Source organism: Otolemur garnettii, unplaced genomic scaffold (assembly GCF_000181295.1).
Source record: "Otolemur garnettii isolate 467f Iridium unplaced genomic scaffold, OtoGar3 scaffold00037, whole genome shotgun sequence".
Taxonomy (NCBI): Eukaryota; Metazoa; Chordata; class Mammalia; order Primates; family Galagidae; genus Otolemur; species Otolemur garnettii.
This window is the reverse complement of record NW_003852432.1, coordinates 6,195,042-6,220,957: the sequence shown is the minus strand read 5'-3', so window position 1 is coordinate 6,220,957 and position 25,916 is coordinate 6,195,042. Positions and strand designations below refer to the sequence as shown.

Below are 25,916 nucleotides of genomic sequence, written 5' to 3'. Positions count from 1 at the left end.
AAAAAAAAAAAGGGAATCCTAAAACTTGCTCTTTCCTACATTATAAAACATGTTACTGCAGAAGACATCAAGAAAATTTCAACTAGCTACATGTAGAGTCAGAGTAACAGAGATTTAAAATTTATACTTTGTATGAGCAATTTATAAGTTCATTTCTGTCAGCTCTCCCTTCAAAACACAGCCAGAGCCTGACTGTGCCTCCCCACGTCTCCCACTACTCTGCTGGTCCAGCCACTGTCCGTTTTCCCCGAGGAGGGATGTGGCTTCTTTGGCCTTTTGGTCTTTCTCCTTCAGGTCTTCTTTTGCCAAAGTCTCAGCAAAACACTATTATGGGTCTTTTCAAGCATGAGTCATATTCTGGTGCACCTTGGCTGTAACAGTGGCACTCAACAGAAAAGTCAAAGCCTTTGTGATGGATTAGAACAAAAATCCCCAACCTTTTTGGCACCAGAGACCAGTTAATGGAAAATAAGTTTTCCATGGATGGGGGTGGAAGGGATAGTTTCAGGATGATTCAAGTAAGCACATTACATCTCCACCTCAGATTAGAAGTGTACAGCCTGATCCCCCGCAAGCTGTGTTAGTTGCCAGCTGGGTTCACGCTCCTGGGAGAATCTAACCTGCTGAGGATCTGACAGGAGGCGGAGCTCAGGTGGTGATGCAAGCCAGGGGGAGTGGCTGTAAATACAGATGACTCACTGCTGTGCCGCCTGGTTCTCCAGCAGGCCATGGACTGGTAGTAGTCTGTGGCCCAGCAGTTAGGGACTATAGGTTTAGAAGACATTATGGGCCCCACTCCCCATTCTTACGGCTTAGCCTCATGTATCCTACACTTGCCCTGTGTCTACACCCCAGCTGTGCGGGCCTCCCAGCTGTCCTCACACAGAGGCTGCAACTCCGATCTCAGGCACTCTGCAGGTGTGGCTTCCCCTGCCTGGGAGCTGCTCCTCTAGGCATACGAAGACACACACGGACACACAGGCTCAAATGCTCCCCTTGCTCACTCATTTCCTTCTGGTGTCACTTACATGAGGATTAGCAAGCTTATCTCTAACCATTCTACACAAAGGTATTTTTCCCATTCCATGGGACTTATTTCCCTTAATACACATTTGCTGGAGAATGTGCACATGGCCACCATCTGACATGAACTATTTTTCTTTTTCTCTTTTGTGCTGTATCCCTAGCTCCTAAAACAGTGGCTAGGGCATTGTTGATGTTCAATGTATTTATGCTGAGAAAAGAATGAGTGAAATATAAAAAAAATAATAATTACTTAAGATTATAAGAATTTACAAATTTTTAACATGACAAATTATGATTATCATGGCTTATTAATAGTATTAATAGTATGTAAATCATTTGGAAATTTTTTTTTTTGAGACAGAGTCTCACTATGTCGCTCTTGGTAAAGTACGGTGCTGTCACAGCTCACAGCAACCTTAAACTCTTGGGCTTAAGCAATTCTCTTGCCTCAGCCTCCCAAGTAGCTGGGAGTACAGGTGCCCTCCATAATGCCTGGCTACTTTTTGTTGCAGCTGTCATTGTTGTTTAGTGGGCCCTAGCTGGGTTCCAACCCACCTGCCTTGGTATATGTAGCTGGTGCCCTAACCACTGAGAAACAAGTGCCAAGTCCATTTGGAAAGTTTTAACAAATATCAATAGGTAAAATAGAAAATTTTGGCTCGGCACCCATAGCTATGTGGTTAGGGCACTGGCCATATACACTGGAGAAACAAGTGCCAAGTGTTAAAACTTTGGAAAGTTTTAACAAATATCAATAGGTAAAATAGAAAATTTTGGCTCGGCACCCATAGCTATGTGGTTAGGGCACTGGCCATATACACTGGGGCTGGCAGGTTTGAACCTGGCCTGGGCCTGCTAAACAGCACAACTGCAACAACACAAAATATAGCCGAGTGTTGTGGAGGGCACCTGTAGTCTCAGCTACTTAGGAGGCTAAGGCAAGATAAATTGCTTAAGCCCAAGGGTTTGAGGTTGCTGCGAGCTGTGATGCCAGGGCACTGTACTGAGGGTAATATAGTGAGACTCTGTCTCCCCCACAAAAAATATTGTGAAAAAAAAAAACAGAAGCAGAGATCATAGTTAAGTATTCTGCAGAAAAGATCTCTAATAAAATTAGCATGTCATTATCCTTAGCATCTTTAGCATTCATTTCTATTTTAATTAATAGCGAATAATTTACTTTAAATCTGACGAATGTTTTCTCTTTAGATAATAAAAGTAAAAATAATAATGATTCTGTGACAGTGACAAAAGTCTATGTTACAATGTGGTTATTTAAAATTCTAACGTAAAAGACCAATTTTCTGATTTGAACGTTAACTGGGGTTTAACTCTATGACTGATAATTAAATATTAAAGTGGTTCTAATGAGAAGGTAGGGTATTCTCATGTCTCAAGATTTAATATTTCTTTCATTCCTGGTGCCTATAGTTATTGAAGTTATATGAATCTAATAAAAATAAAGTGCTCTGTGAAAGAAGTTTAAGATATGAACAAATTATAAAACATAGATTAAAAGTAGATACACTTATTTTAATTACAGAAAAAATCAAAGAAAGTATCACATGGGACTTCCTCCTGGTATTAAATAATAAGCAACTGAATAGCGAATGCTGTTATCTCTAATTATACTTCCAAGATTCTTAAAAAACAGAATGTGTACAATAGAACCTACTGCCACTGATACTTGATAGCCTGATCTTATATGTTTCTCACACACATGCACACACACGCACATACACATGCATACAGAGGCATACATACACATGTGCTTACTCATACAGTATCTCTTATGAAAGGTAAATTCATCCAAAACATAGTTCTTGGGGCCTGTGCATGACAATTTCATTAAATTTCTCCATGAACTCAAAGATTTTGCAATTTGTGCTACTCATCCATCTGGCAGATGAAGACATTTTAAAACAAAAAACAAACAGTATCCTTTATCTATATTGAGCATCTTGTCTTGATTACCAATTTCTCCTGTAACAAGTACAACATGAGCTCTAAAACAATGTTTTTAAAAGACAACTCTGGCACAAAAGGGATAAATAGTATTAGTAATTCATTTTCCATTATCTCTGATGGCTTTGGAGTAGAACAAATAAGAAATTAGTTTCTACAAAGATAAAGAACAGTTACACTAAAGGTTAAAAAAGATGAAAGAGAAGAAGGGTTAAATCAGGGCTGCAGAATCAGGTATTCAAGCCAAAGAGAAAATACCAATGAAAGGATCTGTTTAAATATTGAGTTATGGGTCAACCTAGTAGCTTTTCTACCCTTGTATGGACAGTTTGCAGTTCACACATTATATTGCTTATAATAAAAATTGTCAGAGGTTTATAATACTAACACAAACAAATTTGGGCATGTTTAATATCAATTTCTTTTTGGTAAATTTAAGTAAAGAAGGCTCACTGGCTATCATCATTTTCCAAAACGTGTTGTGAAGAATAAAGATTCTGTGAGATGCCAAGAAAATGCATTGAATAGCCCAGACATTTTTTGGACAATACAAATTATGTAAACCTTTCAGAGGTGCATAGTGCAACCAGGTACGTGAAAGAGTCCAGAGAAATCTGATAGTAAAGAAATCTGTTTGTTTAGAAAAATCTTTCCAAAATCATTTAGTCATGAGCTCCCACCACCTCTCCTACTTAAAAATCACCCTTTAGCATTGATAAGCATTTGTTATGCCTCCAGAGTTTTACCTACAACCTTCCTACACGAACCACCTTCTATGTTGACGTAAATTTCATAGACCAGACATGCACCATATGTATGTATCAGCCCGTAGGTCTAGTTCCTTATGTTGACCCTCTGTGACTGTTGATCAGTTTGGGTGGTCAACTTACATTGGTTCTATTGTATTACTTACTATAATATTTTCTATGGTTATTTTCTCATTTTTTACCAGCAGACAACTTGTAGATACTTGACAGATAAAGGTATTCTTGGCTTTATAATCTCTGGGTCCAGAGTGCTCAAGAAATTTGGGATTGAATGAATACACTGGAGTTAACATTCTACATAAAAGTCTGATTAGATTGATAGGATAGATTTCTCTTAATAACTCCACTCCTCAGTTCTATACACCCCTATAAGGTTAAGTTTGTCCTGGAAGTTTGGTGGTTTGTTGCATAAGATTATTTCATAAGCAATGAGGAGGCAAACGACAAAGTTCATGGTGCTTTTGAGTTTCTCACAGGCTTCTTTTCACTTCCCCTCTCCTATGAGGAATAAATGGCATCTTCACTCCCCCCAAAGAGAGCTAGACGGGAGAGACACCTACAAGGCGGTGTTTCGGCATTGTCAATTCTGCCAGCAGCACAGCGGGTTAAGTCACTTTGCACTTGGTGTATTTCCCACCAACGGCCATTAGTGAACACAACAAAAAGGAGAGGATGTCACAGCGCAAGAATAAGAAACGACAAAAGATGATGGGGGAGAAAACAATCCCTTCTTTTTTGTTTCCTAGCCTATAATACCTCCTGCTGTTTCAACAAAAGTGATGTATCATTTGGATAGCTCTGCATGTATCATAAACATCGTCCTTTCCCTTCCCCTGAACTTTTAAATATTTTGTAAAAAATTTAATTTGATCCCTATGTGTTCATTGACATAAAAGAAATAGGTTTTCTATGAGAAATATTTTAGAAGACATTCTGAAACCATTTTCTTCTTGTTGTATAAATACTCTTTCCTCATAATCTTCTCCCTATTTGGATGTTTTAATGCATTCTAATTTCCATGGAGGTTTTCAAAAATGAAAGCAATCATCTGATTCTATGACACAAGATCTTGGGACTTAGTTTTTGTGTTAGGATGGTGATAAATAGGCCAGGGACCAAAAAGTGTTCAATAATTGATCTCTTCTGGAATTAACCAAATAAAAAAACTTACATTTTTGGTAATAACCTGGATTGGGGTAGAACACATTCTTCTTAGTAAAGCATCACAAGAATGGACAAGCAAGCCAGGCATGGTGGCTCACAACTGTAATTCCAGCACTCTGGGAAGCTGAGGAAGGAGGATTGCTTGAGTTTAGGAGTTGGAGACCAGCCTGAGCACGAGCTAGACCCGGTCTCTTAAAAAAAACATAGCTGGGCATTGTGGCAGGTGCCTATAATCCCAGCTACTCAGGAGGTTGAGGCAAGAGGATCACTTGAGCCCGAGAGTTTGAGGTTGCTGTGAGCTGTGATGCTACAGCACTCAACCCCAGGGCAACTGAGTGAGACTCTATCTCCAAAAAATAAACCAACAAAAAGAACGGGAAGCAAAAATGCAATGTACTCAATTCTAATAGGAAAGCAGTAGGTGATCTAATGTAAGGGGAGTAGACTGATTAGGGAGCAGGAGAGTAGAGGAAGGTAGGGAATGGGGGTTCATGGTGCATAGCACACCTCTTAGGGGTAGGACACAATCATAACAGGGACTTTACATAACAAACGCAATCAGTGTAAACCTAACTCTTTGTATCCTCAATGAATCCCAAACAATAAAAAAAAAAGGAAAAAAAAAACTTTTTGAACTAATCCAAATTAAAACCATTCATTTAATTATTCAATAAATATTTACAAAGTACCTGGCCAGGTTATAGGAACAATATAAACACAATACAAATGATCCCTCCCTCAAAAGCATTTATAGTAGGGAAAGGAATAAAAAATGAAAATCAGACAAGTATACAGTTACATTTAAGAAAGGCAAAAATACAAAGGTTTGATTTAGTTTGGAATGTCAGGGAAGGATTCAGTTTGAGCGTGAATAGAGTTAGTTAGGTGGAAACTGAAGCACAAGGGTCTATGGAAAGGGTTCCAAGATGTTCTCTGTGAATATATCCAAATTTTTTTAATGTAAATTTTATCATCTGACTACTATTGCCAGCATAGTGGATAGACTTGATACTCCAAAAATTCTTCTTCACTATAGAACACCTCAATACTATAAAAGTTACAACAAACACAGGTTAAATGTAGTTCTGCACTTATAAAAAAGCAAATTAATTCTCCCAAGATCAGAAAAATGAAAAAGTAAACCAGAAGCTGAAACCAGAGTAGGGGTAAATGTGAATAGGGGAGCAAAGGTCAATACCAAGAAGTCTTTACAACTATGTTCAAGGGAACAGACCCCTGGGCCATAGGACGATTTGGGGTGGGTTGCTGGGCTTAAGATGCCTGCATAAACCCTCGAATGGGCTATACTATCAGTGAAAGGATGTTAGCACCACCTACCACTAAGGAAAACCAAGAAAAAAAATCCTCTTTGGAAGGATGCATTCTCAACCTAGTCCTTGTAGAATTCATACAGATTAATTTCAAGAATATGTGCTTACTACAAAAAAATGCTAGTTACATAGGAATACTAGAGAACATGGAAAAAGCATTGGCAGAAACAACAGATCTAAAAACTTAGAAATGTCAATTACTTGAACAGTAAAACAGTTAATCACAAAAAGGTCTAAGGACAAAAACTGGGAATCAAACCTAGAAAGGAATAAGGTAATGAATGTCACGGTTCTGGATTAGAGCTGGGGACATCAGCATGAGCTCAGAGATTAGTAGACATACATGTGTCTCGTAGCTCTGTACACGAAGAGGGCCTGGAAGATGCGGGATCCTGGTAGAAATGAGCATATCTGTCTTTCAGGTCTTGGTCTCTAAGTACCAGTCTCTAAAAAAAGGAATCAGAGGTCCCTGGAGAACTGCCCAATGTTTAGGCTGGGATACAGACAGTACAAGATGAGCTTAGAATATCAGAAAGCAAAAAAAAAAAAGTCCTAAAAAAACACAGGGTGGGATGCACCAAAGGGAGCAGTGTGAAAGAGCTCCCAAAGGCTAATGCTGAAGCCATCTGAGCAACAAAATACTTCAGGTAGTATAAGATGATAGCCCAAAGCATGAAACAACTATACGTGATTCTAAACAGATGTAAATACATAGTTAAATAAGTGAACAGGAGAGAAGAGACAAATCTTCCTTACAGAAGAATTCCAAATAATAGTTCCCCTTCTGGGAGGAAGGGTTTAATTCCTCTGTCCAGTATGTAACTTACCGATTTACTTCAAAATAGAGCATGGAGAAAAAAAATCTTTACAATGGAGCAGCCTGAAAAACACTACCCAGATGTCAGGCAGCTGGCGTCCTCCCTGATATGATGTGTTACGATGGTATTTCTTTATCCATTCACCCACTGACACACAATGGAGTATTAGTCAGCCATAAAAAGAATGAAATCCTATAATTTTTCAGCAACATAGATGGAACTGGAGGTTATTATGTTTATGTGAAATAAGCCGAGCACAGAAAGATAAGTATTGCTTGTTGTCATCCATATGTGGGAGCTACAATCGTAGACAGATACCTTAAAGATAGAGACCAAGACAGGTGTTTATTAGAGGCCAAGAAGGAGAGGGGGCAAGAGGGTTGAAAAGAGTTGACTAATCAGTGAAAATATATACTTAGGAGAAATAATACTTAGTGTTTGTTAGACCAGTAGAGTGATTATATTTAACATTACTCCACTGTACTTTTTGAAACAGCTAGAAGAGAATAATTCGAATGTTTCTAGCATAAAGAAACAACAAATACTTAAGGTGATGGAAGTCCCAATTATACTGATTTTATCTTTACACATTATATGAATATATCAGATTATTACATGTACCCTGAAAATATGTACATCTATTACATATCAGTAAAAAGGGGTATTTCATCTCTTTTCAAAATGGCCTAACTCCAGGATAATCATGAAAATGTCAGACAAGTTCAAATGTGGAACATTTGTCAAAACACTTGCCCAGTACTCTTCAAAACTGTCAAGGACATGAACAGCAAGGGAAGACTGAGAAACTGTCACAAATGATGACCAATACATGGAATTTGGTATCCTGAATCGGATCTCAGAACACAGAAAGGACATGAATGAAAATCAACCCAGTGAAATATGAATGGGACCGATGTGTAGTTAACAGTAGAGTGCCAATGTCGGTGTCCTAGTTTTGACTAATATTCTAGGGAAATGTATGATGATAACATTAGAGGAAACTGAAATATTGAAAATCTCTATACGGTCTTTGCCTTTGTTCTATGACCTAAAATTATTCTAAAATTAAACATTGATTTTAAAAAGAAACAATAGAGAGTTCAATAAAGCCAAAAGTTGCTCCTTTGAAAAGACTAGTAAAGGGAGTAAACTTGCGGTAAGATGGATTGAAGGGAAAAAAGAGAGAGGAGGTTAAAAAAAAAAAAAAGAGAGAGGAGATCTGTCTTCTGTTTCAGAGAGAATGTGAAAGGAGAGACACCTGCAGATAAAGCAAAAAATATAAAGGAAACAAACTGAACAACTTAATCAATTTGAAAACTGAGATGAAATCCATCATTTCTTAGAATTCATAGCTTGCTACATCTTACCCAAGAACAAATAGAAAGCCTGAGAGTTCTGTAAATGCAAAATAAACTGGTGCAATAGTTAAACGTGTTTCCATAAGGAGACCCCCAAGCCAGAGGGTTTAAAAGATGAGTTACTGATAAACTTAAAAAATTAAGACATTTGAATCCTACCCAGAAGACTGTGGGACATCTCCTCATTTCACTTTGTGTGGCTACAATAACCTGGATACCAAATCCTAACAGAAACAGTAAAAGAAAGAAAAGTAACAAGCCAATTTTGTACCAGCATAGATCCAAAAATGCCAAACTGGACAACAGTAATGGTAAACTGTACATAGGTAGCTTTTTCGTTTGTATATAACAGGATTGTATACTACGTTTTTGAAAAACTTAGTGTGATAGAAAACTGTGGATCTAACTCAAGACCCAAAACTGTTTTCCACACCTAAGTCTAACACTAAGAAGGCTCTGAAGATGCCTTGTTTCTGTGTCTGGTTTATCTGAAATAGTCTAATACACACTGAAGAACCCCTTTTGTCTTGTCTTGTCCTCAGTGACGGACCTTCAGTAGGCTCTTTTATCCAGTATTTCAGAGAAGTCCAGGAGATTTTGCCAGTCTCCTACTGGCAGTATAATTTTTTCTTTCCTCGGCAACATGAGGTGAAGGGGCTGGGAGGTCCCAGATCTTCACCACAGCTTTTCCCCGCAGTCATGGATACCTGAAGCACTGACGTGGGGGGGCTTCCATTTTTATCCCCGTTTGACACTTGCCTACGGTATGTTGTTACAACAATGATACTTTCAAAATTCACCTGAGGACTGTCAGAGTTACAGAACAATCCCCCAAAGCTCACTTACCTGATACACTTCATGTAAAATATTACCACTTGTTATTTAAGCAGTATCTTATCACTTTACGCAGGGGTCCTCAAACTTTTTAAACAGGGGGCCAGTTCACTGTCCCTCAGACCATTGGAGGGCTGGACTACGGCCCCTAGGACCAGTCGGCTGCTAAGCAGGACAGGCAGCAGTGGCAAAAACACCCGGCGGGCCGGATAAATGTGCTCTGCGCGGGCTGCAAGTGGCCCGCAGCCCGTAGTTTGAGGACGCCTGAAGAATGCTAACAGGATTTTATTTGACCTATTTAGAACCATGTCAAGTAGGTACACTGATACTCTTATGTACGATGAAAAAGGGGGAAACTGAGGCTCAGAAGGGATTAGGACCAACTGCTCAAGGTCAAATAAGTCATAAACAGAAGTGCCAGGACAGGAGGTGTGCACAGATGATCTGACTCCTAGCTCAGTGCTATTTTCAACACACCAAGTCTCACCCTACCACTGGGCTTTCCTTTTTCTTTGTTTTGTTTCGAAAGGTATTTGCATCTTGCTACAGTACTGAACTTGAGGTTGGGTGGGTAGAGATGTTATTGCTGGGAAAATCTGATTAAGGCAGATTTTGGGTTGTTCTACAGTTTTTGATAATATAAAAAAGATCATTTAGTGCATATTTAAAATATATTCCTGGATAGTCATCCCTTCGGCCTTTGTGCCTTTAACCCAGAGGTTCTCAACCTGTGAGTTGTAACCCACAGGAACTGTATTAAAGGGCTGCAGCAATAAGGTTGAGAACCACTGGCTTATGACTTATTTCTCTGAGTCATATATCTAAGACTAGAATTAAGAAAAACTAGTGAACATTTCTGATGATCCTGTGTGATACAGTTTTCCATGATTTAACTAAAAAATGCATCACTGTTTCTGAAATTAGAGGTAAGAAGTCAGGGCCCAATTTCTAAGGTGAATTGTTAGTATCTGTGAAGACAGGGCTATTGTGATATGATGCTTTGATCGATGCCCATTAAGGTTGACTGCTACCCTGTGAAGTGAGCTGGAATCCATAGAAAACAGGGGTTATTTTATATATAAACTGCAGTTATGTTGTACTCTTGTCCCCTGCACTTGAAAGCGAGCACATCTGGGCTGGCCTTTGTTAGGCAGGCAGCAGCTCTGGAAGGCCCCACGAGACCACAGATGCGTCAGTGACTACCCTGTAGTCTTACATTAAATCGGAACATAAAAGCCATTTTACGCTGCTGCTTGCGTTTCTCCACCCTCAGCCCGACTTACAAAACCACAAGGTACAACCACACACATCAGCCTAGAACTTTGCCCTGCGACACATTGTCCCTGAACGTCTCTTTCTCCTCCCTGCCAGTCCTCGGCAGTGCAGAGGCTCCGTGAGTGGCTCTGCTCTTCACAGATGTGTGTGGCTATCGTCCTGCGTGGCGAGTGCGTCCGTCTCTGGCCTTGACTCACTTTCGCTTTCTTCCTTTTTATTTTCTCTCTCTTCTTCAGTCTTAGTACCAGCCAGACCTTTTCTGTTTAACTCCATTCTTTTATTGCTGAAACACTCAAAGTGCTATTCAGAGCAGATGTATCTATACAGAAAGAACACACCTAGAGAGCTCGGCACTGCGGAATAGGACGCGCGCCCTGAAAAACTTCACTCCAGACAGCACTGCTGTCCTTCACTGCAGTAACAAAAGGAAATCTTTTCTTCTTTTGAATTTACAATAGAGGTAGTTCGGGTAATGAGCAAAATGACTCTCTGAGTATATGTCTTGACAGATATAAAAATAATCAGTTAAAAAAAAAAACCATGGAAACAGTGCAGAAAAGTCAGACTTAACATTGATAGCATTTTAAACATAAGTATATAAATATCAGATGTTACAGATATGGATCAAAGAAGCACATTTTCAACAAGAGGAGGTTGCTAAAACCTGAATATCCTGTTAGCAAAAAAATTAAGCCCATAATCACTTATACACTGGGATATTTCTCTCTTAGCACGTGGCCCATTCCTAACTACTTGTTTTTCATGTTTTTCCTTGTTTCGCAATGTACATCCTCATAAGCGATGGGACAAAGGAAAATACATTTGAATCAGAACAGTAATCAATGCCAATAATAGTATTTTATAATTTTCTAGTGCCTTCACGTTAATATTTCCATCTTTTATTTATGATCACTCTGAGTTTCAGAACGGTGAAGTGATTTGTCAAACACGGATCAGTTTGCAAATTTCAGTGCCAGGATACAAGAAGAGATCTTTTGCCTCTTTTTATTCTTTCTTTTCTTTTTCTATTAAGCTCACATTTTTTTTTTTATTTTACTAGGAATATATTAACATTTGTAAAATATACATGTTCATTAGAGGAAACTTATAGGAGGAAAAACAATAAGTTGGAAGGAAAACTAATCACCCATTATCCTAACATGCAAGAAAAAACAAACTAGCTCTGGGTTTGCCCATGAACTTCAAGCATAATGCCTTGGCTGATAAAAAGCAATAAAGGCAGAGGTACAACGTGCCTAGTGGATGGTGTGTCAAGGTAACCCAGCTCCACCCCACCAAGATAAGCTCAAACAAGCACGGTTCCTCTGAACCCAGTTGCACACTCGGAAAACCAGGTCTCACTTTCAAGCCACAGATTCCCCTTTGTCTACATTCCTCTTGGTGAAAGAATTAAACTTGGAATAAGAATGGTTTTATATGGCCTGGCGCTGTGGCTCACGCCTGTAATCCCAATACTCTGGGAGGCAGAGGTGGGAGGATTGCTTGAGCTCACAGGTTCGAGATCAGCCTGAGACACTGTGAGACGTGTCTCTAAAAATATAACTGGTCTTTTTTGGGGGGGGAAGGGGCATTTGTAGTCTCAGCTACTTGGGAGTGTGAGGCAAGAGAATCACTTAAGCCTAAGGGTTTGAGGTTGCTGTGAGCTATGATGCCACTGTACTCTATCAAGGGTGACAAAGTAAGACTCTGTCTCAAAAAAAAAAAAAATGGCTTTATATGTTGGGAGTCACAGAAGAAAAAATTCAGCACCTGGTGTTTCTGTACCATAAAGCCATTACCACGCCTAGTTCCACTCTTATTTTCTACCAAAGTTATAGAGCGAGAGGAAAGTGACTACATTTAGAGGCTGCATTTTTTCTACCCTAGACAGCCAGGATCTATGCATTGACCAGCTAAGTGGAAGCACTAATGCCAATGACATAAGGATTTTGGGTTAGGTGCTCTCCCCAGCAACCTCTCTCTCTTCTATTATGACATCAAGTCCACAGGTCCAGGTTCTTTGGCAACTGGAACATTCTGTAATATTCCATCTTGAAAATATTCCATTTTCATTGTATGGTGTTCTATTGACAACTTCAAGGTGCAACAAATTTCTACCCTAAAATAAGGTTCACATTTCCCTAAAACCTGTTTCTTTCTTCCTTTCATCTTCTTAAGCTATGTCATCTAAATGTTGAATCAGAGATTGATGCAAATTTCTATCCTAAACACCACCAGAGATACTGAAATAGCTTAACCTTCTGGAAAGTGGATTTAATGAATGTGTAATATGAAAAATAATATATGCATGAACATATAAACATATCTCGAATTACACATTACAGAGTATCATTATAAAGAAAACAAAAGTTTTACAGAATAAAAGTAACTATGGCAACCTCAAGATTCAAATCAGGCTGCCTCCCGGGCAGTGGCAGCAGCTCCCAGTTGCCTCAGTAACTTCCCATTACAATGTGTCTCAAACACATACATTTGGGGGGCACATCAGCTGAATTTCTCACTTAATGTTCTCAATTTAATTTTACCTCTCTGTGGTGATGTCTACAATAATCTGATTAAACAATCTTCTTTGGTTCTGTCTGTTCACTGCAGTCTCTTACCCTCTTGCTTTTCTGAATGATGCTTATACTGGAATGCCAGTCTCCTGGCCTCTGCTAGGCAGGAGGAATTAAGACAGAGTGAGGAGATATGAGGAAGTTTCAGGGAAATAGCCCCTGACATTGGCTATCAAAGGTCAGTTATGCTCACTGGTTCCTATACCCCAGATCTCCTGGGTAGAGATAGTTTAAATTGGGGTAATAAAAAAAATAAGTATAATCAGCAACTTTCCCTAATTTCCAAGCAAAGCAATGCTGGGCTACATAATAAGGCAGAAGCCTGAATAGACTGATACTAGAATCAGTCTTATTTTACTATGGGCTGAGAAATGGCAGCATTGGGGACCTTGGCAAATATTTAGTATGTACCCACAATATGCAAAGCACTGTGTTCAGGTAATGCACAGGATAATGGATGAGTGAGGGCTAGTAGATTTGGACTTTAAAATGAACTAGTGGAATAGAATTAGGGGTGTGTGTGTGTGTGTGCGCGTGCACACATGTGCATGTGTATCTAGCACACAAGTACACACAACAAAAGTGATAAGATAAGCATAGGTGAAAGGCTTTTATCATTTGTATGAGTTAACACAAGTCTTCTGAGAAGAGTTTTGTGATACTGGGGGGAAAAAAACTTTTCATGGAGAATAAACAGGTTGTCTTAGGTAATATTATGAGGAGTTAAGACTGAGTAGATAGAATGGAATAACGATGGTAAAACATTGCTACTATAGCTTGGATTTTTTATTTAATAATCAAATGAAAATCACTGAAGTACTTTTGAAAGGGGGCATGGTTAAAGTTAATCTATAATTTGAAGATGTCTCATAGAATACCATAGAAAGGAAAAAAGTAGTATAGTGATAAATTAAGATGTATAGACATGAAAAAAAAAATGAAGGCCACAATCATTCCAGATAAAATAAAAATGGAAAAAGAGAGAAATGTGGGAGGTATTATGGAGATGTAATATGGACGCTGGCGACAAACTAGATCTAGGGAGTAAAAGAAAAAGATGATGCAAAATTAACGCGCCATTCACGGAAGAGATGCCGACACCAATAATGAAGTCACTCGTTCATTCAGTCACCAATAATTATCAAACACTTTTTTTTGTGTGCCAGGAGTGTTATTTTTTTGTCAGGTACTCTGCCAGGGTCTACAAGAGTAGAAACAGTTTTAGTGAGATGATGGATTTCATTTTATACATGGAGAACAAAAAGTCTGAGCAGAACATTTAAGCCACCGATTATCAAGAGAGATCTGTAGTTTGGGGGAATCATTGGGTTAGAATTATCCATACACAGGAGGTCACCATTGAAGATGTGGAAAAGGGTGAGATCACTGAGATTTTCAGAGAGAAGAGATCAAGTTGGAGAATAGACAGAAAAACCCCACACTGTACTCAGGAATCTGCAGGAACAGAAATCACTGGCAAAGGAGCGGTCAAAAAATTAAAAAATAGAAGGGGAGAACGAGGAGGGTGAAGCAGCAGAGGAGGCTGTTGGATTAGGACCTTAGAAATCTGCTTCAGGAAACGAGCCACCCTGAGTGGCACCAGAAGTTTGGCTGGGAAGATAAAGAAAAGAACGGAAGGGTAGCTGGAAGGGATATCCAAAGCAAAGACCACACAAACGATTAGTTAACAGTTTCCTGAACACTCACGGGCCAGGCACTAGGTTAAGTGTTTGACATTTATTATGCACTTCATCTTTACCAGGGTGTATGACTTATGAGAGAGCGATTATTATTCTTTCTCCCAGGTGGGGAAGCTGAGGCACACGTTAAGAAACTTACCTAGTACCACATAGTTAGTAAATGTTAATGGGAACCCAGAGGGTTCGGAATTAGCTGGCCCCTGTACCGTGCTGTGAGGCTCCCTGAAGCAGCGCAAAGAGGGGGGGATGAAGAATGGTTAAAGCAAGGTCAAAGGGGATGTGATGACCCTTTTTATAGGAGGAGGCCTCAAAAAGGCTCCCTGAGGAAAATATTAAGAAAAGAGAAGGAGAGTGATGTGGGCCGATGTTTAAGCCCAGGAATACACAGCTGTGGAGCCAACATTAGGTGATTTTGTTGGCATCTCCGTGAAGCGATAGGTGAGGTCACTGGCTGAGTGGGCTAAAAGGGACACTTGTTCCCGAAGCATAGTTAGGGAAGGGGCTGGGAGGAGACACTATGTAAAGCCCATTATTTATCACAGAGGAAAAGCAAGGCTCATTAGGTATGTACAAATCTATCCACACGTCCTAGCCAGGCCCACATCTACACTGCAGTACCAATCACAGGGATACTTGTAGCCACGCAGACTCCAGTGCTAGGTTGTGCACCAGAATTAAAAGGCAAGTTCTAATCTCACAGACCTCTCTCTCTCTCTCTCCCTCTCTCTCTTTCAAGTGGCTTAACCAACAAAAAACCAAAGTGCAGTCCACTGAAATAAACAGCATATTGATGTACATTTTTCCTTTGTCATTTTTTTCCCTTACAAGAAGTGCTTGCTCTTTAAAATCTGTTACCAGGTGATAATAGCCAAGCGTATTTCTCTCTCTCTCTTTCATAGTCAACCCCAGACATTTCACTGAGTATTTGCAAGTAAAAATACCTGTTGCCATGCACGTGAGAGGCACAGAATGCAAAGCTGTAATGCAGCAGGGTAGGGTCAATGACAGCACCATTTTCTGAATGTTCCATCAGTTCCGTAAGGTAGCAGAGATGTCTGTGGCAGCCTCGCACACCATAACGGGCACAGTACTCATCCAACACAAAGACTTGGCCGGGACTAAACCAGCCCTGTGGGGGAAAAAAAAAAGAAAGAAATGATAAATGTTCGTTTCTTTCTATATTAAGATTCACTTGTCTGTAAGCACTTCCAGGCATTAGAAGCAGAAGCTGCACAAAAGTGTCTTTTGACACTTATTTTATTAGTGGTATGGTTCACAGTATTTTTAGAAGAGCTCAGGTCATCAGTTTTGAAGCTGATTTAGGACACTGGCCACCTAATGCTTTTTTCTGTTTATCGCTGCTGTAAGCCATGGGCAATTTGCTTTCTCCACTGCCATTCAAAATTAATCAAATTTATTCATAGGAACTAACCAAAGAGTGATTCTAAGAAATTCACTCTTTTTACAAGTCAATTAATCAGAGGATGTTAGGGAGGATACTATATTTGAAATCTCCTGCTTACTGAAAGCATTTTGTAAAATGAACTCAAAGAAAATGTCAGTAAATCTGCTAGAGGTATATATATGTACCACTTGGGAACTTAAATATCTGAGGTATTTCTCTCATTCTGTTTGTCTTTCTATAACAAATGATATTACCAATATAACAGAGTCGATGTTTTACATCAGTAGCTTGTGATCACCCTGAAAGGAGAAGTTATAACGTGTGTGTGTGTGCGCGTGTATGCACGCCCTCTGGAACAGCAGGCCAGGCTGCTGGGTGGCTGACACTGGAGGACAGGATTAGGCAGAGTTGGTTTACAACGTATCTCAATGGATTATATAGATTTATATGGTTTAATTTAAAATACTAAAGGATAAGAAGAATGCATGGAGAGGTTTTTTAAAAGGGAGGGGCAGAATAATCATGTAAGGGAAAAAAGAGGACAGCAAGAATAGGAGAAAGATGAGAAGACCATAAAGAAAAGGAGAAAGGGGAAGAACCCCCAGCCCTGCCAGGATACTCTCTGTGGTCAGGGTGCCGGCACCACACTACGTACACTGCATACTTTATATCATTAGTACTTAGAACCATCGTGCATGGTAATTATTTATGTATTCTCATCATGAATAAATAAACTCAGGTTTAGATGTATTAACTGAATTGTCTGAGACCACTCTGCAAACCTGCTGTGCAGGCATGATTGACACCCCTGGTCATCTGTCTCCAGACACTCTAGTCACATCATACTTACTCCCTGTTAGGTGCAGTGGAGACACCACCATGTTCTCCTTAGATTATGTATGACACTTGGGATCACCAACCAAATCAAAGCACTTTTTGATAGCTCAATAATTAACACCTTTCAATGGAATCCGAGAGGATACCATCCCTTACTGAAGTTTATTCTATGGGCACCTGTCCATGGAATGACATCATAGGGCTTTGCAAGGACTTGTTTCGATCTCCACGTAAAGTTTGAGTCAGGTCAGATTCAAACTATACAGTTACATGTGGAGTAGCTACTTGTAGCTACATGAACAAACTAATGAATTGTTAGTGTGGTCATGGCAATAATTTGCTTTATTTATTCCTGAAAGTACCTTCAATGAATTGGGAACATATCCTGTCCAAAATCATATTTTAGAGAGAACATTAACTTTATTGTCTGAAGTTACAGGTTGAGTATCCCTAATTTCACAGTCCAAAATCCAAAAGGCTCTATAATCCAAAACTTTTTGAGGACCTATATAATACTTAAAGAAAATGCTCATCGCAGCATTTAAAATTTTGAATTTTCGTATTAGTGATGCTCAACCAGTATGTATAATGTACATATTTTAACCCTGAAAAAATCTAATATCTGAAACACTTTAGGTTCCAAGCATTTTGATTTTAGATCAGGGATACTCAAGGTAGTATATGTTCAGTGTTGAAGAGGTTAAAGTGGTAATAGAAATAGGCATATTCTGGCAGGAAAAACACCAGGGGGATTGCCATTGACACTATAAATCCTTAGAAAGACATACGGAATTAATTCTTAGGCTATAAAGTTTAGTACTCATATTCTGAGGCATCAAGCATTCCTTCTAAATACAAATTATAGTTTTTATCCCAAATTTTGGCTACAGTTTCACCACATACCAGGTACCATTTTACTCACTTTCATTCACATTCTCTCTTTTGTAAAAACCAAGTTATCTATGGTGGGCAAAATGACATTAAATCTTTCTTCTGTTAGGTACAGCCCCTTTCATAGTGCTTATCCCACTGTTTTATTTTTTTTCTTAGGCTGTCCTAAGAACAACAGAGAGAAATGCAAGGTATCACTATCCAGGGAGCAGAGTCTAAACCTTAAAATGTTTATGTAGCTGTTAGCAAGCGCTATAATAGAAGTTTTTTTAAAAAATATTTATTTAAAGCCTTCTTCTTTCACTCCTTCTGCAGAGAGACTGATAAAGCCCAGTTTAGCATTTGAGTCTATTCTCTCTATTGAGTGGCACAGCAGTCATCTTCCAGAGTGTAATTTTCAAATTGAGCAGCAATCGATTGGAATCCTTTATCCCTAACTCTAAATAGGATTATTAAAGGAATTGGGCATAAAATGCTACTTTATGACAGGCATTTCCCACTTCCTCAAATCATTTCTTCTATCTAGAGAGAACCAGCTAGAGGGACTTGTACTCACCAAGCAAGAATAGGAATCATTCAGTCTGTGATCCAAAGTCTGCCTCTGGAGTATTCTAAAAAGGAAGGCGTGGTCAAGCTTGCACGGATTAGCAGAAATAAACTCATCCATACCATGTTTCTGAAAACGGTCTGCATCTGTAGAGATGGAAAAGCATGCATAGTACATTTATTTTTCTGGTTTAATAATGGAGAAATATAATTTTTGAAGAACATAAAATTCTGGCTAGGTGTAGTGTCTGACAGCTATAATCCTAGCACTCTGGGAAGCTGAACCCAGGAGTTAGAAACCAGCCTAAGCAAGAGCAAGACCCCATCTCTATCGAAAATATAAAAAAAAATTATCTGGGTGTCAAGGCATGCGCTTGTAGCCCCAGCTATTTGGGAGGCTAAGGCAGGAGGATTGCTTAAGCCCAGGAGTTTGAGGTTGCAGTGAGCTATGATGACACCACTGCACTGTAACCTGGGGCAACAGAGCGAGACTCTGTCTCAAAAACAAACAAACAAAAAGAACACAAAATTCCTGCCTTATCACAGAAGACTACCTTTTATCACAGGAAAATATGCCAAGAATTCAGCATATTAACATAAATTGCAAATTTTTGAAGCATAATAAATAAGAAATAACCCACAAATCATTTGGAATGAGAAATTCTATTTTCATTCAAAGCTACTTCTTATTTTCCAATTTTGAGAAAAGTTGATGTACTTTAAATGTATATTTACTGATGGAATTGACTAGTAAAGAACCAAGTTCTATTCATGAAAACAGCAATGATGGCCCGAAGCCTGCTTTCCAAATGGCAAACTAGAGCAGAAATGAACACACAAGCACCGTCTGGATCATTTCCAGTCTTCTTTTTGTATGGAGCTTTTAATGGGCCCAACCTTAATGCAGAAATGGCAATGAGCACTCTCAAGCTTCAAGTTTCAGAGACAGAAAAAAGGGAGCATCACGTTTGTGCAAAGCCTAACGTCCCAAATGGCACTTCAATCAAAGGCCCAAATTTATTGTTCTTAACAGATTGCATCATCTTTCAACGCCTATAGACCCTGCGGGTTTATCAAAAGGCAAGCTTTTATGATTGCTTTCATTAATGGTATGTTTTGTCAAAGTCTTCAATGTGAGTTATTTACTAAGTATAGAGAGAAAGAGCCACGTACTACCCCAAAGGAGTGCTTGGGTGTTATGACATTAGCTCTGTTAGGCACATAATGCATATTGAACGAGTGCGCGTTTATCAAGATAAAAGTGGACTCTTCTCACAATGGCAGAGCTGAGGACCCATTGTTCCTTAAAATTCATAGATAGATCTCTTTCTGTTCTGTCATAAGAAGAGCAAAGTCCTAAATGTAAGCTAAATGCAGTTTCTAAAACCTACATGGTACAACCCTAAAATTGTAAAGGGAAAGAGACAAAAGTGTATTGATTAAATCCAATTATAGACCCAGGCTCATAATAAAACTCAATATTGATCTGTGGACATGATGCTAACATAATCAGTCACATTTAGATATTTAGTCCAGATCATATTGATCCATGTCAAGTTCAACTTTCAGCCATATTTGTGGATAGAAGAACTATATAATTCAAACTGAAGGGTCCTCAGAATCACATTAAAAAAAAAAAAGATACACAATCTAATGTACATCTCATGTCAATGACAGATATCAAAAGGTGAATGTAGCAAGTAAGGAGTGAATGGCAGTGTATTGATATGAAATGGATGAGGTTATGAACCACGTAAAAATAGCATATGTATTCCTCTACATTTAATAATTACTTACCTGAGTGACTAAATACATTTCATGTGATAAATCAGTATTAATTGGATGAAGACAAAACTAAACTGCTTTTCCTGAACTGAGAAATGAGACAATTGAACTTCCCTCGTATTTTATTCTTCTGTTGGAGTGTTTTAATATAAAGTTAAATATATGATAATGTGAAATTCTATCAAATGAGGAGGCAGAGTATTAAAAAATGCAAAGCACATATTTTATAAAATTGGAAGTTTATTTTGTGTTTTAAGAAATTTATCTTAGAATCTTCATTTTTCTATTTAAGTAAAAAAAAGTTTTAGTATCACCTTTATGAAACTGAATTACTAGTTTTATAAAACATCCGCTGAATTTTACTCCTTGTTTATTCCCCAGAGAAAGTTATCACAACCAGTTAAAAATAATGCCTATTAATGGCTGTGTGCTGAGTACAGGATATATAATAAATTTCAGAGGAAAAAGATTCATAATTCTTCTTTTACTACAAAAGTCAGTGAAGGTTTGTTTTTAAGACAGGGTCTCACTCTGTCTCCTGAGCTAGAGCATATGGGCATCTTCACAGCTCACTGCAATCTCAAACTCCTGGGCTCAAGTCATCCTCCTGCCTCAGCCTCCCAAGGAGCTGGGACGACAGGTTCACACCACCACATTCCATTAAATTTTCTATTTTTTGTAGAGATGAAGTCTCACTCTTGCTCAGGCTGGTCTTGAACTCCTGGCTTCAGGTGATCCTTCCATCTCAGACTCCCCAAGTGCCAGGACTATAGACATGAACCACTAAACCAAACCTATATAAGCAATTTTCTTTTTTTAAAAAAAACAATGAGCATTCAGGCTTTAATAAAACATGCAAGTTTCTGAAAACAAAGGAGTCTATAGTTCATTTCTAAAAATCATGTATTTTATGAATTTACAAAATATTTTCCTCATGAAACATAACTCCAGATCATATATTTACTATGCGACAAGCCTTTCCAAATTACACACATGAGTGGAAACTTACATTTTTTTTTTAGCAATTACCATTAGCAATAAATATGATATTCACGATAGCCATTTAAGCCACAAATAGAGTCTACATTGAGAGTCACTACCCCTGAAGTCACCACACATAGACAGGGAAAATGGGAAATGGTAGCTAAATGTACCTTTATTTACAAAATGTTCATTATAAAATTTTACAAAGACGTGGCCAACCCAGAGAGAATATTCTGTAAATATTTTGTAAAATTTTATAATGAAGCTTCATAAAGCTACATTAGCACCATTTCCCCTTTTCCCTATCTGTGTATGGTGACCGTAAGGACATCCTGGAGTTTCTAAGAATTTAAGAAGAAATAAAAATAAAACAAGAGGGCAACAGCTCTGATCTCTCTGTGTGAGAAATCTTCTGGGGATTTTTTTGTTTTGTTGTTTGTTTTTTCGGTAAAACTTAATTTTCAAAAACAGGCAGTTGGATTTAGTTTGTTGGTCCTTTGGACCTTCTTAAAATGAAACTAATACTATAGCAATGAATGTTAATGTTTAAAACACTCAAGAGTAAAATGCATGACAACAATACCATCAAATCCAGGAGGGGAGAAATAGATGTATAATTCATTTTTTAAAAGGTTTTTTTTTTTTTTGAGACAGGGTCTCATATTGTCACCTGGGCTAAAGTGCAATGGCATCATCACAGCTCACTGTAACCTCACACTCCTGTGATCAAGCAATCCTCCTGCCTCATTTTCCCAAGTAGCTGACCCTATAGGTATGCACTATCTTGCTCAGCTAATTTTTGTTTTTTTTGTAGAGACAGTCTTGCACTTGCTCAGGTTTGTCTGAAATTCCTGGCCTCAAGTGTTCCTCCTGCCTCAGCATCCCAAAGTCCTAGGATTATAAGTAAGAACCACCACACCTGGCCAAAGGTTTCATTTTCTTTTCTTTTCTTTCTTTCTTTTTCTTTTTTTTTGAGACAGAGTGTCACCATGTTGCCCTCAGTAGAGTGCTGTGGCATCACAGCTCACAGCAACCTCAAACTCTTGGGCTTATGCAATTCTCTAGCCCAAGAGTTTGAGGTTGCTTAGGTGCCCACCACAATGCCTGGTGATTTTTGGTTGCAGTTGTCATTGTTCAGCAGGTGTGGGCCAGGCTCAAACCCACCACCCTTGTTGTATTGGCTGGCACCATTACTCACTGAGCTATGGTTGCCTAGCATCAATTCTTTTAATAATATTTTTTTCAGTGTATATTTGAGCTTTAGAACATGATGTTATGGGAGATATATAAATAGTAAAATGGTTACCATAGTGAAGCAAATTAATATCTATATCTCATGCAGTTGTTTTTATGTGATTAAGAGTAGCTAAAATCTACTTGTTTAATAGACATTGCCAATATGATACGATTTTATTGACTCTAAACCTCTAGACCAGTGGTTCACAACCTGTGGCTCGTGACCTCTTTGGGGGTCAAACGACCCTTTCAAAGGGGTTGCCTAAACATATCCTGCATATCAGATATTTACATTACGATTCATAACAGTAGCAAATTTACAGTTATGAAGTAGCAACGAAAATAATTTTATGGTTGGGGGTCACCACTACATGAGAAACTGTATGAAAGGGTCTCCTCATCAGGAAGGTTGAGAACCCCTGCTCCAGACTCTTTCATCTGTTACTTTGTATCCCTGGACCTACATCTCCACATCTTCCCCCATTTTTTCCTTTAAAGTTCTCTCATGAACTAAAGTAAACCAGGAAATCAGATATCATTACAATGATAGTAGTTTGTTATTTTCATAGCAGTAGATTTTCCAATGGTTTTCTCCAGACATATCATATATTACATTTTACTCTTTACAGAGCCAGCATCTGGATCAAATAGAAAACAAGCTTTCCGTCAATAACATTACCAAATCCAAGGCTTTTAAAGCTGGGTTATACCAGATTACCTTCAATTAATGTCGATTATAACACAAAATTATAGTGACTAGTTTTAAACAGAAAATTATTAATGGTACTACTCAAATGTTCTGTGACAATGGCAAATATCAGTTCAGTTTGTCCTCTGAAACAATACAAGAATATCATCAAAAGAAACCAGTAAAGATATGAGCTTAAACAATATATTGCAAAACTGACATAAATTGTGATGATTAACCTATGGACCAACTACAGATGTGGGACATGTTAATTGAGGATACTGGTAGGGTTTCTATGGCAACCATCTGATACATGCTCCAGCGTCTTTAGGTGGTACTGTCACCAGGGGTGCTAACAGTAGATGGGATAAAACCCAAGTGAAGAATGATTACTATGTATTATAGGTGTAAGAAGTTATAGAGGCTTTATTTAAGTGGAACCTAACAATTTTTAAGTTTTATTAGGATAAAGCTGTTGTAAGTCAAGGTAAAAGAATAAGTTAGCTGACAGCATCCATTTAAATGGTTAACACTGACTTGAAAATTGCACAGAAAACATTGTGAGAACTACGGGCCAGCTGGGAGACCCCACTGTGGTGGGGGAGGGTATTTGGTAGGCACTGCTCACGACCAGCCCCTGAGTATGCAAAAATCTGATTTCCAGGAAAGTCATTTAAGTCAGGCTGGTGACTTAACTGAGCAGAGTATTTTGGTCCAAGAGAGCAGAAAAAGATAGGTTAACCCAAGAAATGTTTGGTAGTCTGGCAAAGCAGTACAGCATGTTTGAAGTGGGAAAACTGTTTAATAGTACAACTCCCACTCCTGTGGCTTATATTATGCCTCTAGAATCTCTATGTATCCTGAGAGTCAAAGAAAAGGGAGGGAAGTAGAATAGATTCCTGATTAGAGAAATTTACAAATACATGTTATTTATGTACTAAAACAATGCTGTCTTCTAATAAGCTATATTTCATAAATTTATTAATTTGTTTTGATTATTCTTACTCAGTATGCCTAATTTTAGAAATAAGATTTTTCTTTAGTTACAAAATGCACACTTCCCAAGAAGATTCTGAAAATAGAGGAAATAAAGTGGTAACTAATCTGTCTAATTAAACATATGCATCACGAATATTTGCGGCATGATTTTACCTATACTTTTGGGTTTTATTAATTGGGTATTTTTAATATAGGGAAAATAATACCACATGTATACTTCAGCATTTCTTCCCCTTGACATTCATTGACCATTTTTTACATGACAATACCTTTGTGACTATATGAATGGTAGATATTAGGTGGTTTCTACTTTTCACTGGTAATAGTAGACATTTTTGTTTAATAAATGCTTAAGCTAATCTAGATATCCTGGGCTTAGCTAGTAAGTAGGAGACTAGTTCTGGACACAAAATCATGGCATTCATCAAATGTCACATCATCACAAACATTTTAATACATTTAAGCAAAGGGAAACCATGAAAATACTCACCTTTACCAGCTACAGGTCAGCAAGGAAGTGAGAAACAAAGTATATTTAAATGGGTTAAGAATACATATATTGATATATAACGAGTCATTTTAATTTTACGTTTATTTTCTCAATTTCTACTCATGACTACAAAAGTTTTTCTTCTAAAATATAACCAGAAAAAAAGAAAAATAAATATGGAGGTCAAGAAACAGAGAAAAATACTAAGGCTAAAATTGTTCTCTAGAAAACGCCAAGGGTAAAATTTGTCTCTAGAGTAATTCAGCGTCATGTCTCTGACACAGGTCAGGGTCAACATTCTCATTCTGAGGAGGTAGCAATTTATTTTCTTCTTGTCTTTCTTTTGGTTTTTGTTTCTTTCCTGTTCTCTTCTTTCTGCTTTTTGTTTTTATTTGTTAAGAAAGAAAAAAAATCTGCTTTGATTGAAAACTTTACTAGCACACTGAAATACAAGAGAGCTGTTGTTAACATAACGGGAAGTTTGACTTTTTAGTTTTACCAATTCAGTTGCCACATGTAGCCTGACCAACACTCACTTGACAATAAATGGACATCAAATACTGAAGTAGAAAGGTTTTGTTACAAATAGATTACAAGGCTTTCCAAATGAACTGGTTATTTAAATCTTTCCTTCATTAATTCTGTATTGGCTAGCCATGGTCTAAATGTTCTGGGCCAGTAGGTTCCATAACTTTTCTTGCCACTATGTGCAAGATGGAAGATATCCATGCACTCAGCGTATTCCTTGGGCATTTCCTGTGCCCTACATGTAAAGAAAAAGTCCTGGAACACAGGTGAATGAGGGTGACATTTCACAGAAGTAACTATCGAGTCACTGTATTCAGTGGTTCTGAACTGGGGCTGATTCTACCCCAACTTCAATACTGCACTGTACAACTTCTGGCAACATCGGAGATAATTTTGGTTGCCACACTTGGGAGTGGGGTCTTTTGGCGTCTAGTATGCAGAGGCTAGAGTTGCCACTAAAAATCCTATAATGCACAGGATAGTCCTGTACTCTGTCCCTTGCCTCAGAACAAAGGTCCAATTATCTGGCCCAAAATGTCAATGGTGCTGAGGTTGAGCAACTTTGCTTTAAGTTATGAAAAAAAAAAAAATCAATCTGCTTCTGTCATGATGGTGTCATTGAGAACAGATTTACCCTTCTGCCTGAAATGACTGAAAATCTGTGAAGCAAACATGATGTAAGGGATTCAAGAGGGTCTGGAATTGAATCAAGG

At 38.3% G+C, this 25,916-nt stretch overlaps 1 protein-coding gene across 3 annotated transcripts in view; it reads right to left on the bottom strand.

Moving 5' to 3' along the window:
• The window catches only part of CADPS2 (calcium dependent secretion activator 2), a 499,168-nt gene that overhangs the window by 127,652 nt on the left and 345,600 nt on the right, over positions 1-25,916 (bottom strand). For all 3 annotated transcript variants that reach the window (XM_003789780.2, XM_023513206.1, XM_023513207.1), the window contains exons 12-13: positions 18,504-18,640; positions 15,756-15,943 (exon numbers count right to left, since the gene is read on the bottom strand). In XM_003789780.2, coding sequence (XP_003789828.1) covers positions 15,756-15,943; positions 18,504-18,640 — 325 coding nt within the window. The remainder of the gene's footprint in view (positions 1-15,755; positions 15,944-18,503; positions 18,641-25,916) is intronic.